Raw genomic sequence first — 15,818 nt, forward strand, 5'->3', positions numbered from 1 at the left:
GAAGACACTTGTTTGTGCTTTCTAATGACCTTACTTTTATTCACCAAAATAGTGCACACACATGTGAGAATGGGCTCCTTTTTACAGCCTGCAGACAGGCTTTGGGCTCCTATGGGTGCCCCGCATCCATGGGCTCAAGTTGTAGTGCTAGAGGTCTGCAGGAGGCATGGAAACGGTCTTCCAGGGGAGCAGGCTTCATAATCACATTTTTCTATCACTTTCCCAACAACATTGAGATCCGTTTCGGCCTCAAGTGCTCTCTGCTAAGTAGCAACTAACTGTTGGAAGTCTAGGGTAGCAGCCAGCACTTACCCAAGGTCCTGGCTCTGCCAGATGCTGGGTGAATCATTTGGGTGATGTAGCTAGTTTACCCTGACTAACTACCATGGTACTACACAGAAAACCTGTCTCACATATGGGGAGGCCTAGAGAGATGAAATGATGTCCTTGTAGTGGAGCTGGCTCTTGAGATCTCCCTCTACTGCTTTTGTGGAGATGAGGGACAGATCCTGCTGAGAGGCCTAAAAGGAAGGGGTCCATTCAGGGAGGAGGGGAGTGAGCCCAGGATATGTGCTCCTGGCAGAGGCAGCTACATAGGCAAAAGGTCTGGCGACAGGCTGCAGGATGATCTGGCTTAGTGGGTAAAGGCGCTAACCACCAAGCCTGATGACCTGAGTTTGATCCCTGGGACCCACATGATGGAAGGAGAGAACTGACTCCTACAAATTGTCCGCTGATCTCCACACGCGCGCGCGCGCGCGTGCACACACACACACATACACACACACACACACACACACACACACACGTAATATAAAAAAAATTAAAACCTGGGGCTGGAGAGATGGCCTAGCAGATAAGAGCACTGGCTGCTCTTCCAGAGGACCCAGACCCAGAACCCACATGGCAGCTAACGACTGTCTGTAACTCCAGTTCTAGGGGATCCAGTGCCTCCTCCTGACATCTGCAGGCACCAGGCATACACACTGTGCACATACATACATGTAGGCAAAACACTCATATACATACAGTAAGTCAATCTTTAAAAAAAACATTGATAGCATAAACACTCTGGGGTAGTGTGTTGACACTGGAGAGCAGCAGAGCTCTGAAAAGGCGGGGTCAATCCTTAGCATCTGCCCTACGAAGTCAAGTGGGGTGGTCTTTGCCTCTAAGGGTCTCTGATTGGAGGTGGTGCCAAGGATGTCGATACCTGTATTGACTATCTTCTTTATCATTTTCAGGAGACTATAAACATGTTTGAAAGAAACATCACTGACTTGGTGGGACTATTTATTGAAAATGTCCAAAGTCTATATCCTTCCTGTGATGGGCCCTACCTCACCCCATGGGAAGGCACCACCGACTCCTGAGGGTTGTCTTGGCCGCTAGAGCAGCTAGGGTGAAGGTGCCTAGGCTTTTTTTTTTTCTCTCTCTTTCTTTTTTTTTTTCCGGAGCTGAGGACCGACCCCAGGGCCTTGCGCTTGCTAGGCAAGTGCTCTACCACTGAGCTAAATCTCCAACCCCTAGGCTTTTTAACAAAAAGCAAAGGCCAATAAAGCCTCTTCAGAAATTAAGAGGAGATCAAGGGATAGCTCAGAGGAGAACTTGCTTAGCAGGTGTGAGCCCTGGGTTCGATCCCCAGCACTGAAGAAAAAAGAAAAAGGGTAAGTAGAGACTAGCAGTGTGTGAACAAGCGGTGTGTGTGTGTGTGTGTGTGTGTGTGTGTGTGTGTGTGTGTGTATGTGTATGTGTGTGTATGTGTGTATGTATGTGTGTGTGTATGTGTGTGTATGTGTGTGTGTGTATGTGTGTGTGTATGTGTGTGTGTGTGTATGTGTGTGTGTGTATGTGTGTGTGTGTGTGTGTATGTGTGTGTGTGCAGAGCCCCACCCCCTGCTGCTCCTGCTACAGAGTAAAGCCAGCACTCTAGATCATGCTTCAGTTCCTACCCAAAATACTTACCCCCATGGATTCCAGAAAGACCTAAACCTCACCCCAAGAAGGCGTTTATATTCCCCACAGGGTCCTAGTTCACAGCTCTCCATTTTTGAAGGTAGAAGAATGTAACAGCTACCAATCTGCATCGAGGAAGAGGTCCTTCCTATCATAGGATGCATATTTGGTGATCACTGAGTATACTCCATGACACCTGAAGTGGTTCCTGACACTACACAGTGATGGCCTTGCTAGAATGCCAGTTTGGAAGCCCAGAGGGACTTCAGTGCAGTCGTCTTGCATATGTCCCTAAGTAGGTGATGTTCATGGGGACACTGACACCTCGGAATCACTGCCTGACTTTTTATTGCAGGAAAATACTCTGGGATTAGGCAACACCCACTCTGAAGACAGGGCAAGTTAAAAGGAGCTTGGCAGGCTACTGTTAAGGTTAGAAACCAACATTAGAAGCATGACCAGCCCTTTATGGGGGGAAAGTGCTCAGTTCCACCCCAGAAGGAACTCAGGTTCTACCATCCTGGGGCTCAGAGTCCAGCATGCAGTCATGCAAGTACCAAGTGGTATGGAGGGTAAAGGGTCAGTGGTCTCCCTAAACATTAAAAGACCTGCAGGTGGCCACAGGAACAGGTGAAAGTCGATACAGTCCAGTCAGCAGAAGCAGTGTGTTCAAAGATCCCGAGGATGAACCTGAGAAAACAAGTCTCCAGATGAGGACTTCAGGCCGCATCACAGAATGGAAGCGCCAGGATGCTCTAAGCTAGGAACTGGCTACTTAAATCCTCAGTCTTCTTCCAGGAGAAGGAGGAAGAGAGTATGCGAGACCAGTGAGGTCTACTGTGGTGTTGGGAAGCTATGGGGATGGAGGAACAGAGGAGAGTGAGGACCCTGAGGGACATTAATGACCCAGTATAAGGATCGGAATGATATGAGGACCTGACGATGACCCTGGGCTTTGATGCATGGGGTGACAGCTTGATGGCCATGATGGCCCTTAGCACCCTGAAGCAGATCTTGAGCCCTTAGAGCAGTGGTAACATATCAGATATCCTACATATCAAATATTTATATTATGACTCATATGACATTAGCAAAATTACAAAGTAGCAACACAATCATTTTATGGTTGAGGGTCACCACATGAGGAACTGTAGTAAAGGGTCGCAGCATTAGGAAGGTTGAGAGCCACTGGCTTAGAAACTGGTCTCTCTAGTGGAGATGGTAGCCTTGTTTAGCAGAGGCCCTGCCACAGGTGAGAGACACCTGGCTTGCTCTGCCCCTGGCTTTAACTCACAACTGCAGGATGGCTCAGTGCCGGGACTTGGAGAACCATCACCATGAGAAGATCCTGGAGATCGCCATCAACACCCTGGAGAAGATCCTCAAGGGCGAGATGGATGAGGACCTGCCTGACGATGTGCGGGCGGTGAGTGAGCCCAGGACTGGGCACAGTGGACTTTGCTGGGGGTCAGAAAGTAGAGAGGTGAAATGTAGCCAGCTCATGGCTTACCTAAGCATGACAAGCTCTTGGAGCCTCGGTTTCTTCTCCTGAAGGAGACAGTAGCCTGCTTTGCAGGAATATCAACTGCTGAAATAGACTAACAAGGTGCCCACAGTTCAGGATGGTCAGGTGGTTACACGTTCCTTTCTATGCGGTCTTCTGGTACTGTTTTTTAAGGAAGCAGGTGCAAATAGAGGTAGAAGCCAGAGATCTCCCTCAGGCATTTTTTTAAAAAAGATTTATTTATTTATTATGTTTATAGTATTCTGCCTGCATTTATTCCTGCAAGTCAGAAGAGGGCACCAGATCTCATTACAGATGGTTGTGAGCCACCATGTGGTTGCTGGGAATTGAACTCAGGACCTCTGGAAGAACAGTCAGTGCTCTTAACCTCTGAGCCATCTCTCCAGCCCTCCCTCAGGCATCTTAACCATACAGTGTCTGTAAGGAGAACTGCAACATTGCTGTACCCCCAAGCCTCATGTCTGGCCCACCTCCACATTGTCCCAGTTTCCACCAGGGCGGGTAGTGGTGAATACTGGGGATCCATCATTGGGTCTACACCTAAGGAGGCATCTGAGTCCAGCCTGAGCTCCAGCAGCTTAGGAAAGGGCTCCAGGCAAGGATTAATGGGCACAGGTCGAAATACTTTCCCTAGGGGGCCTGCTTTTGCTCATACACTACTGAGTTCCTCAGCTACTCTCCATCACTGTGCTATCACCAGGCCGTGGTCCACATGCCCTTTGCCTGCCTCTTGGCGCCTTGCTGCCTTCTTGTAAACTGTTCTCAATATGCAGACAGGTAGGTCCACTGGAAACCCAGACTACGAAATCCTCACCCCTCCCAGCTTTCTGTGACCTTCAAGAGAGTTCATTCCCATAGACTAGACCTGCCTCCTTGGCACCTCCCACCCCAGGCTCTGATGCTCAGTGACCAGCCTCTGGGATGCTCCCCTCTGTCAGGCTTGCTCCTTTCAACAGATGTTCTGTCTTAGTTACTGCTGTAATGAAACCATGACCAAGCAACTGGGGAGGAAAGGGTTTATTTCATCGTATAGCTCTCAGGTCATAACCTAGCGCTGAGGAAGTCAAGGCAGGGACTCGGGCAGGGCAGGGACCTGGAGGCAGGAACTGATGCAGAGACCATAGAGGAGGGCTACTTACTGGCTTACTCCTCATAGCTTGCTCAGCCCGCTTTCTTATAGAACCCAGGACCACCAGCCCAGGGATGGCACCATCCACAATGGGCTGGACCCTCCCCCATTGATGACTATTTAAGAAAATGCCTTACAGCTGGATCTTATGGAGGCCTTTCCTCAACTGAGGCTCCTTCCTCTCAGATGACTCTAGCATGTATCAAGTTGACATAAAACCAGCCAGTCCACATTCTATCTGGCAGACATGCTCACTCCTCGGTCTCTATGTGCTTTTTTTGTCCTTGCCATTTAGATCTCAGCTCAAGTGCTAGCTCTCCTGAGAGGCCTTCCCTTAGTACCTCTTAAACTACTGTCCCCTTTCCACACCCCGTCCGTCAGGTCACAGTTTTAAACTCTGGCTCATGTGATTTGTTTCCACACCTATTCATACTTTATATAAGCTTGTGAGGGAGGACAGAGAGGATCTTCTCATCACCGTGGACCGCCTGTGCCAGCAGGAGCATCCAGCATGGCAGCCGGGAATGATCATGGAGTTGGGTGGATGAAAACTTGTATTCACTAAATCTTTATGGTATCAGGAGCTAGGCTGAGCTAGGCTGTGCAGAGAGAAGGCCAGCAGCCTGGACCCTGTAGCCTCTGTTCTGAGGCTAGGACAGACACCAGTCACAGCAGCATGGTGCCGGGCCACAGTCACACTAACCTTCTCTCCACAAGCCACTTACAAAGTTCATTGTTGACCAGACAGGAAAACACTACCCTGCCCATTAGCAAGTCTCCTCTGAGAAGTTCTGGAAGTCTGTGACAGTACTCATGGAGTGGTAGAGTTCCTAGGTCTGTGACACACAGTGAACAGCATCACAGAACCATGCTCACTCCCTAGTGACTAGCACACAGTAAAATACGGGCCCCAGAGGCCTTCTGCAAAGAGGCAGGTCAGCTTGTTCTCTCACCCAAGTGGCCTTGTCTAGCACTGTAGTGTCTGGCAACAAAGTTTCTTCGTTAGAGGATTACCACCATCCAGCCTGTTGACCACATGTGAACTCATTCCCTCACCAAAGGAAGCACCATGGGTGAGAACACTGGGCAAGGCACGCTCATAGATGTGTGGTAAGAATGGCACAACCAGTGAGGAAGAGAGTCTGAATTCTGACTGTAGTCTGACAGACAGTGCTGGGCCTGTGACTGTAGTCAGCACCACGCCCTTCCCTATTCACCACAGCTGGCAGGCATTTCAGGGGTGGCAGCAGGCCTCTCTGCTAAGGGATTCTTAGACTCACCAGCAAGACTGGAATAGACAACTGCCTTCAAAGCCCATGGGGAGCCAGTCAGCCAAGAACTTTAACCTCGGCACTTGGAGGTAGAGACGGGGATCTCATGAGTAGCCTGGCTACACAGAGAAATCCTGTCTCAAAAAAAACAAAGCAAAACCAAAAACCCCCTGGGGGAGAGCCTGGGAAAGCCCCTTCTCCTTAGTAACATTCACAGTTGCCTTTCGTAGAAGCAACGAAATGACCTATTTTCTCCGGAGAAAAACATTGACTACGAGAAAGTATGCCCACACCAATAGCTGGTGTATACTGCAGCCTCTGAGAGCCAGCCTGCCGAGAAGGCTGGGCACAAAACGGCCCCTTCAGTCCCCAGATAGACCTGGAAGTAGGCACCACTGTGTTTCCATCCAGAGGGAAGGGAAGCATGGAGTTGACAGCAGCAGAGCTGTGATTTGGACCCAGGCAGCTTGGCTCAACAAAATGTTTCCTGGGCCTATAGCAAGAATGGTCCAGAAGAGGAAGAGGGCTGAGGAGGAAAGCAAGCTGGCTTCTGCTACCCAGAAGAATTGTGCACAGATCATGATTACAAAGTCACGTGGCTTAGGAGGTTTCCAGAGCACCCCTCTGAAGCCAACTAACTGCTGTTGGCCATGCCACACTCCTGGTCCAGCTTTCCTGCATCTCCAACCTGGTCAGGAAATTCAAGACTCCAAGCCGAAGAGAGAGCTCAGAGCCAACAGAAAGGAGGAATGTCACCTGCACTCTGGGCGCTCTGGACATCCATGCAGGAGTGCAGCTGCAAGAGCTGGGTCAATGCTCAGGTCTGGTCCATGGAAGGAGCTGCAAATTCCCAAAAGCTGCTTGAAGAAATACCAGAGTTGATGTTGTGGCTGTACCTCGTTCTGAAGTTCAGGGCAGTATATGCCCTGCACTGCTGTGGGATAATTCCTCTTCTGCAGTTACTTTTGGATGGGAGGATGCTCCCTTCCTGATAGGTAATATTGAAGAACCACCGTGGAGAAGGGGATGAGTTCTGCAGGACCCCTTCCAGATCACCTCAGGCATCTGCTAATAAAGTAATAGTCAAGGAATTCGAAACAAAGCTTTGAGGAGGAAGGAGCTTTACGCTGGTGCATGCAGGTCCAGGTCATCGTTCTCAGTCTGAAGCTAATGAATGCAAATGAGCTCATCAGAGGTCATTGCAAAGCCACAGGAACAGTGACCACACTGTGGCGGAACTGAGGACGCTCCTACAAATGCAGGGAGAGGGGTCTAATCTAAAGCTCTTAGGAGAAATTTAGTGTGGCACCTGCATAGTGGGTGGAAAACCTTGTCATTTTGGAACACTTAGAGCACTGAACGGACCCAGGAAGTCTGGCTCAGTCGCAAACAGACTCTTGTGTGAAGGGCAGAAGGGTAAGTTCTCTGCAGGCAGAATTCCTCCCTGCTTTTTAGTTGGCGAAGGAGCCTATGGATGGACAGTGGATCATAGGATACCCTCTTGCCCTCCTAACACCATGACCACAGATTCAATTTAGCTGCACTTAAAAGGAACAAGAGGTAGCTGGGCAGTGGTGGAGACGCCTTTAATCCCAGCACTCAGGAGGCAGAGGCAGGCGGATCTCTGTGAGTTCGAAGCCAGGCTTGTCTACCGAATGATTTCCAGGACAGCCAGGGCTACACAGACAAACAGTCTCAAAAAACCAAAAACAAACAAAAAAAACCCACAAACAAACAAGAAAAGGAGGAGGGAGGGAGAGAGAGAGAGAGAGAGAGAGAGAGAGAGAGAGAGAGAGAGAGAGAGAGAGAGAGAAGAAAGAAAGAAGAACGAACGGGAGGGAGGGAGGGAGGGAGGAAGGAAGGAAGGATGGATGGATGGATGGATGGTTTGGGCATTTGAGACACACACAGTAGGTGCTGTGGTTGTGGGTCACAAAGGGAATGTTGCTGCTTTTGTCTCAGATGAGGCTTGGCCTTGAAACATCCAGGGAGAGCTGGGCAAGCTGCTCTTTCTGGATGTGGCTGCTGAGTTGAAAATACTGGAACTCATGACCCCTACTCCACAACTCTGAGTACCTCAGGAGTGGAGAGCACCGCGTATGCATCGAATTGGCTGGAGAATGTTCACAGGACTGACAAGCTGAAGATGTTCACCGAGCTGCATTGGAGACTATACAAAATAAGTTTGTTAGTTCACCATCCCTCAACAGTGGAGACTACATGCAAGTGTACCAGAGTGGTGACTCTCCAGTCACACAGACACTCCTAGTGGAATTTCTGTCTGTGGAGCTACAGCACGGAGATGTCAGCCTAGGACAGGAAAGCCAAGACTCACACTTCAAGACTCCTGTCTGGGGCTGTGGCAGGACAGCCAGCAATCGAAGATGGGGTTTGTTGCTTGGACAACCCAATGAACTGACCTCCAAGCTGGGTGTGAAGTGTCTGAGAGACATTTCAGAACCTGACACTGAGTGTTTTGTCTTTCTTGTTCCCTAATTGCTGTTGCAACCTGGGGCACTAGTTGGGACATAAGTGCTGCTTAGCTTAGTACTGGTTGACACTCAAGCTTTTGATGGAGGGCCGGAGTGTATGTGGGGGTGTACGAATGTGCAGTGTCTGGGCTTGCTTCTGCCTGATGGAATATGATCTCAGGTGTGAACTATGACCTAGAAAAATCAACTCATCTTTACAAAATGTGTTGTCAAGTAAAACCCAAGGTTGAAGGAAACTTTCATTTCATTGAGGGACCAGCTGTGGTTGATACAATGTGTAAAGAGTGAATCTGCATGTTTAAATGACTTGACCTTGATCCATTTAGTAACAGTGTTGTACTTAGTAGTCTAAGTGGATGTGTTCTCATCCCTCACACACGGCATTCTTCCTTTAACAAAGAATGGTTTCAGTGAAACAATCTAGCAGAGAGTTTAGGTCAGAACCTTTCAAAGTGATAGTCTTAATGATAGTTTGTTCTTTCCTGAGTAATTTGAAGCTTAAATAATGTTCAGCTTTGTGAAGTCTTAATTTGAGTAAAATGGAATGTTATGTACAATGTAACACTGTAATAAGAAAGCAAAGTTTATGGAAAAATTCATATTATATTTGTTTCTTATTTAAATATGTTTTAAAGATAAAGGTACAAAAACAAAAGAAGCCTGTTACCCTCAGTGTGGACAGGTAGGTGTTCATCTTCTGATGCTTCTTAGAGCCTGGCCTGCTGCCTGAGTAGGGAGGAACTGAATGACTTCCTGTCATTCCTATGGTATGACTGTGCTGATCCATTGTCCCACATCAGATAATCTGGCTTTTCTCACATGGGATTCTGTAGTGAACCAGTGTCCCACAGACACTGTTCTGAAATGGAGTGTGTGTGGTCAATAAGTCGGAGAGAGAGAAGACAGGAGAGAAAATCAAGCAGGTTGTTTTCCACATGACTTTGTAGAGCATTAAGGACACTTTGTAGCCGGGCGGTGGTGGCGCACGCCTTTAATCCCAGCACTCGGGAGGCAGAGCCAGGCGGATCTCTGTGAGTTCGAGGCCAGCCTGGGCTACCAAGTGAGTTCCAGGAAAGGCGCAAAGCTACACTGAGAAACCCTGTCTCGAAAAACAAAAAAACAAAAAAAAAAAAAAAAAAAAACAAGGACACTTTGTGCCTCCTGAATCTTCCTTTGGGAGCCTGGAGGTTTTGGATCTCCCAAGTATTAAAATTTCAAGATCAGACAGACATATTTTTGGAGCCTTTTAGGCTGGTACTCTAGAAAGTAAAGCAAAACAAAGTACTGTTGTATATCTCTGACCCAAAAATCCAAACAGATTTTGGTGCATCTGAGATTTCAGATTTTTTGGTTGCAGGAGTGTTATAAAGACAAACAGGAGGTAGACACCTATCAGCTTACAGGGCCCAGGGTTGGAACAGCCTGGAGACCCAGCCAGACCTGACTAGCAGAGGTTTAGGACTACCCAGAAAGAGGCTTTGTGAAAACCGATATGCCTAGTGAAGCTGCCTTGGCTAGCCACCTGTGATCTCCCTGGAGAAAACATGCTTTTGATGGGGACTGCACATGACATCTGCTATGGCTCAGGCTGGGGAGCAAGCTGTTGCCCAGGGATGAGCTGGCACAAAGTGACTGGTACGGTCCGGGCTCTCCACTAGGTGTGCCACACAGCCTGGGGACTCCCAGGGGCCTATCTTCTATTCAGCTCCCTCACTTTGTGCTCAGGGCATGACACATATGATCTCATTTGGACCTTCTCACTTTCCAGCTTTTTGTTGACAAAGACACAATTGTTAATGCTGTTGGGGCATCACATGACATTCACCTCCTGAAGATTGACAACCGAGAGGATGAGCTGGTGACTGGAATCAACTCTTGGTGTGCACAACTGTTAGACAAGGTGAGTAACGAATGCCAAGCCACCCAGCAGGCTGGCTCGAGTTCTCTAGCTACCAATCAGCGTGCCATTTTCCATCAGAAATGAAGTACAGAAAAGAATTAGGGACTGTAGAATTCTGCCGCGAAGATAGTGTGGCTTGGTCACACTCTTGAACCCATGTACTTCATTGTATCTGTAACTCCTGACTCAGACCAGTGGTGCATGTTGTGGGTGGGGCTCTAAGGTAAACATCTTCCTTCCCTCTCTCCGGCCTCAGTTTACTCATTTATGATGTTAGCTGTCTTATACACTGAGCACCTGGCTTTCCTTCCATTCCCCAGATTCACAAAGATGAGATCATGAGGAACCGTAAGCGAGTGAAGGAGATCAATCAATACGTCGACCACATGCAGAGTGAACTGGACAACCTGGAATGTGGTGACATTATAGACTAGGTGTCAGCCAGAGATCCCCTTTAGGAGATGGACCCAGCCCCTGAGAGTTATGAGAATTCCTTAGTTCATACCTACCCCAACACCCTTGGTACTGCTTCTCAATATAAAGAAAAATAAAGGTCTGGTGTTAGTATTCTCTTAGCATGGCAATGATCATGTATGAGCAGATCCTGAACCACATACGCAAACGTCTCTGGGTGGCTGGCAGTCAGCTGGAGGTGTGGTTATGGCAGAACACTAACCCCGTGCTAGTGCTAATGCTCTTCACGTGGCATGGCCAGGGTAGGCTGCAGGCAGCATCTCTCTCTACTCTGGGTGCTGATGACCAGAGAAGTGAGAGGCTGAAGCCCCCGCCGCAACACTGAGGCCTGAGCTGCTCTTGAAGGCAGAGGCCACGGCTGCCTTTAGCTCAGAACGTGGCTGCATGATCCCAAGTTAGGGACTCAGGCTGGTTATCCAGGTCCATTGCCCTTCCACTAAGCACAGCCACAGGAAGCAGAGCCTGCTGCTAAGACTGTGGAGGTGGCCGTATGGAGAGTACTCTCAAGACTCCCATTGGAAGAGGATTGGGAACACGCATTGTTAGCTTCCCATCACTGTAACAAACACCATACACAATCAACTGATGGAGAAAAAAAGGTTTATTTGGAATCTTAGTTGCAGAGTCCAGTCCATGATCAGTAGGCATCATCATGGCGGGCACACAGAGTTGAGGAAAAAGTGAAAGAAAGGAAGAGGAAGGACGCGGTCTCGAGAACCCCATTTGATAGCACATCTTCAATGACCTAAAGAGCTCCCATGAGGCTCTGCCACCCAATCAGAAAACCCTGGGGCTGGTCTTTGACACATGGGGCTTTTATAGAAAATGAGTGACTTCTCCTGGGGAGTTATTTCTACTTACCTCAGGTAGGGTAACAACAGACCAAAGAAACAATTCCACCCAAGTCTAGCATAATGACCAATGGGCTTAATTAGGACTACTTACAGGAACACGGGCAAAGGGCAGGCAGTCTTCCTCTCCCTCTAGCAATTGGTAGCTACTTACATATCCCTGGGGAGGACAGGCTCCCTCCTCCTCCTCCCATGAGGGAGTATTATTGGGCCAATCTTGTGAGGGCCTCATGCAGGTAATCACAGCTGCTCTGGTTTCCAGATAGCAACGGCCATGCCACACCTAAAGCACAGATTTTCACACACTCTACACTTGCCTGTGGCTCGGCTCTGGTATTCTTTCCATTGCTTCTTCTACAGTGCTCCTTGTACCTCGGTGAGCGTGACTGCTAGAGAGGTATGATTATTTTCTTCCATTCAGGGCTGAGCTCTGGCTGCTACACCTCAATACCGCCACCACCACCCCTGTTCCCAGCAGTTTGACCAGCTTGTGTCTCTGCAGCAACCACCATTCTCTAATACAAAAAGCATTGTTAACCAGGGCCAACCACAGCAAAAATCTCTAGGCATAAGCACAGAAATTAGAAACCAGTTTGAAAATCAGACTGGAGCATACACCTGCAATCCCAGGTCACCTTCAGCCATACAGTGAGTTTAAGACAAGCCTTGGGTAGGTGTCTGGGGATGCTGTCTCAAAAAGAGGGGGAGGGGTAGGAAGCAAGAGTAAGGTCAAGGGGGGGCGCACAATCTGACAGTAGATCATTCAACAAGACAGCAATAGCTCCTCAACAAAACCTACGTCCTCCTTTGCCACAGATTTTGGGTCTGACATGGGTCCCCGCTGTGAACTGGATCTTAAATCCATAAGGAACACAGTTTTTTTGAACCATCTATCACATGACTATGGCTCAGTGGCTGAATCTCACACAGCATGCTGATAGCGTGACACATGAGGTCCACAGTTGAGCAGGATCAATGGTAAGAATTCTCCCCTGGCGGCCTGCACAGTGTTCTGCAACCTCCCAGCACAGGCAGTAGGGAGGGAGCTTCTAGTTCTGGTCTGCAAGCAACAGCAGTGGGACTGTGTGTAGTGTGTATGTACCTGAGGAACCCCACCCCACCCCCAGCTCAGGGAGGCAGCCCACCCCAGCACTGGAATTTTCATTCAGCAACCGTATTTCTTACTCATGCAGGTGCCTTCTGAGTCGACACTCATGACTTTTTTTTTTTAGACAGGGTCTCATTATGTAGTAGCCCTGGCTGTCCTGGAACTCATTCTGTAGACCAGACCTCAAGAGATCTGCTTGCTTCTGTCTCCCAAGTGCTGGGATTAAAGACATGTGCCATGCCTGGTGACACTCCTGTTTTTTTAGACACAGGCTGTTGTAGGAATTTCTCAATCATGTGGCACCTGTGTCTTACCTAACTACAAAATTCTCCAAGATGTTCACAGCTGTTGCTTGGCCCCTGGCCCCTGTGTGGGCCGATTTCTCATCCTTGCTTCTCTGAGAACATTTGCATGTCCTTCAGATACATTTCTAAATCTGAAAGCCTCTCAGAAATGAACATTATGTGATGGATCCTTTTTATAGAGTGGGCAGGTTCTCTGAAGGCACACCAGCATCTGTTCCAAACAAGTGCCAACTGGACTAGGGATTCAGCAGCTAAGGACACTAAAAAAAATTAGCAGGTTCAAAAGAACATGAAAGGGTCCCATTGTTTATGTAACTTCCCCAAGGGAGCAAGGTCACACAGTGGTGTGGTGGGAGCACTGTGTTACTGAGCTCTCTGCCATCCAGATGTTCTGTAAGCCTTCATGTCTCCTCAGCCTGGGCCCAACACACACCTCTCCAAACTAGTGAGCTCAGAGGGCCAAGCTCCTCTATTATACCAGTTTCTCATTTCCTCTCCCCAGGTCAACAGGCTTTTAGCCAGCACACCTGTGGCTTCAACCTCCCCCTTAGCCACACCTGGCTACTCAAGAGCAGGGCAACTATCTCCATACCCAATATACTTTCTTGTAGGAAAGAAATGTATACAGCTTCCTCTGGGGATGGGAGAGGGGGATAAGCTTAACCTTTTTTTTTTTCAATCTATGCTGCTTGGCCATTTCTCCTAAGATCTGTTGCTTAAGCATTAGTCTTTTAGAGGCTTGTGAGTTCTGACTTGGCAGTTTTTACTTCAAGTTCTACGTTGACAGGAATCTTGCTGAGCTTGCTCTCCCTCATACATCCATATCTATATACATACATATCTATATACATATATACATATAGATATGTAGGTATGAGGGAGAGAGAGGGGGTATTAGAATGATTTACAGGCTGTCTACCAATGGAAGGTCTAAGAATCCATTCAGCATTTGCTGGAATCCTGAAGAAGTAGGCTCTAATGCCAGTGAAGGAATGGACTTGCCAGCAAGAACAAGCAGGCAAAGAGAGAGAGCTTCCTTCTTCCATGTCCTTTATATGGGACACCAAGAGGTATGGCCCAGACTAAAGGTAGATCTTCCTACCTCAATGATCAGGATTAGAAGTGGATCCTCCACCACAAATGATTTAATTAAGAAAAAACACCTCACTGGTCAATGGTGGCGCACACCTTTAATCCCAGCACTCAGGAGGCAGAGCCAGGCGGATCTCTGAGTTTGAGGCCAGCCTGGTCTACAAAGTGAGTTCCAAAACAGCCAGGACTACACAGAGAAACCCTGTCTTGAAAAACAAAAACAAAACAAAACAATTTGGTACATATACAAGAGTTCCAAGGTCCTTAATTTGGCATAATGTCCTCAGAATCTGACCTTTGGATAGCTCATTGCTTTTACTGTTTCCTACTTAAAATCTCTGTTCCAGGTATACTGCTTTGCAGGTTAGAAAAGTCAGAGTATTCCCAGAGTATAATAGTTCCCGGCACTGGACAAGTAAGGTCCCCATCAACATGGTAAATCATGGATTTTCCCTTCCTTTATACTGACTGGATCTGAAGGTATCTCCTATCACTTCTGCTTCATTCTCAGCCTTCCCTTTTCTACTTATCCTGAAAAGACAGTACTGGCACTTTCCCACTCTAAGTTCCTCCTGTAGGAACTTATGTAGGCACAGGTTCTTTCTGGGCAGTCAGCTCAGCCTCAGTTGTATGTCTCACTGTAAAAACATGTAACTGCTATCACAGCCTGCTTAGGAGTCCTTCACATAGGTACTAATTTCAGTGACTGCAATGTGTTCTGAGTCCATCAGCCATCTGAGGGCATCTCCTGTACTCTCAGACCCCATTCACGGAGGAGGCATGGCACTGTAATCCCCCCCCCCCCCCCCCCCCCCCCCCCCCCGCCATCCTGTAATCACCCCACCACAAGGAGCTCTACCTTCAATGTTCCAGCCTCAGCTGCAGGTCTTATTACCCAGAGCAGGGGCCACAAACTGCCACTATAGCAAGAACTACTATGTGCCACAGGGGAGGTCTGCCACACAAGTACTGATCTCCACCTCAGATGGCTCAGCCTCAGCTGTAGATGCTCCTTCCAGGCTCATATTTGGTTCTGCCATGCCCTTATTCAGGCACCAGGTACATGTGACTTTTTGAGGAGTCTACTACTCACTCCAGATAATGACAAACCAAAGAAACAATTCCACCCACTCTAGCCTGGAGAACCATGAGAATATTAGGGTTGCCCGCAGTAGAGTTGTCCACTTACTCTAGCAATTGTTAACTACTTATTTAGTAGATGAACTCTCCCATCATCCATGAGGGATATTAATGAACCCAATTCTGTATCTGGGTATTACATCTGACCTGATTTTAAGAAACCATGGCCATGGCATACCCAGAGGACATAATTCCACAATAGGAGGACACCCCAGATCCAGAGCATAGCACTGCATCTGAGTAACCAGGGCAGGGCCACCTTTGTATTCATCCCAGAAACAACTTATATTTTTAAGAGTAAATCATTTTTTTTTTAGGATAGAAAGAACAAACAGTAACCAAGCAGCTTAGACCAAAGACTTACTTTCAAAAGATCACCTGGTGGAAAGCCAGGGGAAAAGGTCTTCAGGCTGAGGGCTGAAGATGAAAAGGTTGTGTGGTGATGTGCTTATTTCCTGCCCCTCCCGCCGTGAGGTTCCCAGCCGTTGGTTAATGCAGATGTAAAAATGGTGACAAAGCTCAGATAAAACAAGAATGGAGAAATGCTGAGACTCACATGAGAATGAGGCTTGATA

At 48.1% G+C, this 15,818-nt stretch overlaps 1 protein-coding gene and 2 pseudogenes across 7 annotated transcripts in view; all 3 read left to right on the forward strand.

The window, feature by feature from the left end:
* Drc3 (dynein regulatory complex subunit 3) overlaps positions 1-10,840 on the forward strand; it is a 41,339-nt gene extending 30,499 nt beyond the window's left edge. For all 7 annotated transcript variants that reach the window (XM_076542496.1, XM_076542493.1, XM_076542492.1 and 4 more), the window contains 4 exons: positions 1,245-1,315; positions 3,259-3,382; positions 10,142-10,273; positions 10,594-10,840. In XM_076542496.1, coding sequence (XP_076398611.1) covers positions 1,245-1,315; positions 3,259-3,382; positions 10,142-10,273; positions 10,594-10,707 — 441 coding nt within the window. In that variant the 3' untranslated portion in view covers positions 10,708-10,840. The remainder of the gene's footprint in view (positions 1-1,244; positions 1,316-3,258; positions 3,383-10,141; positions 10,274-10,593) is intronic.
* LOC143266812 (threonine aspartase 1 pseudogene) lies at positions 6,631-7,643 on the forward strand (annotated as a pseudogene).
* On the forward strand, positions 7,757-10,135 carry LOC121831566 (threonine aspartase 1 pseudogene; annotated as a pseudogene).
* Positions 10,841-15,818: the final 4,978 nt, after the last annotated feature.

This window comes from Peromyscus maniculatus, chromosome 8 (genome assembly GCF_049852395.1).
Source record: "Peromyscus maniculatus bairdii isolate BWxNUB_F1_BW_parent chromosome 8, HU_Pman_BW_mat_3.1, whole genome shotgun sequence".
Lineage (NCBI taxonomy): Eukaryota > Metazoa > Chordata > Mammalia > Rodentia > Cricetidae > Peromyscus > Peromyscus maniculatus.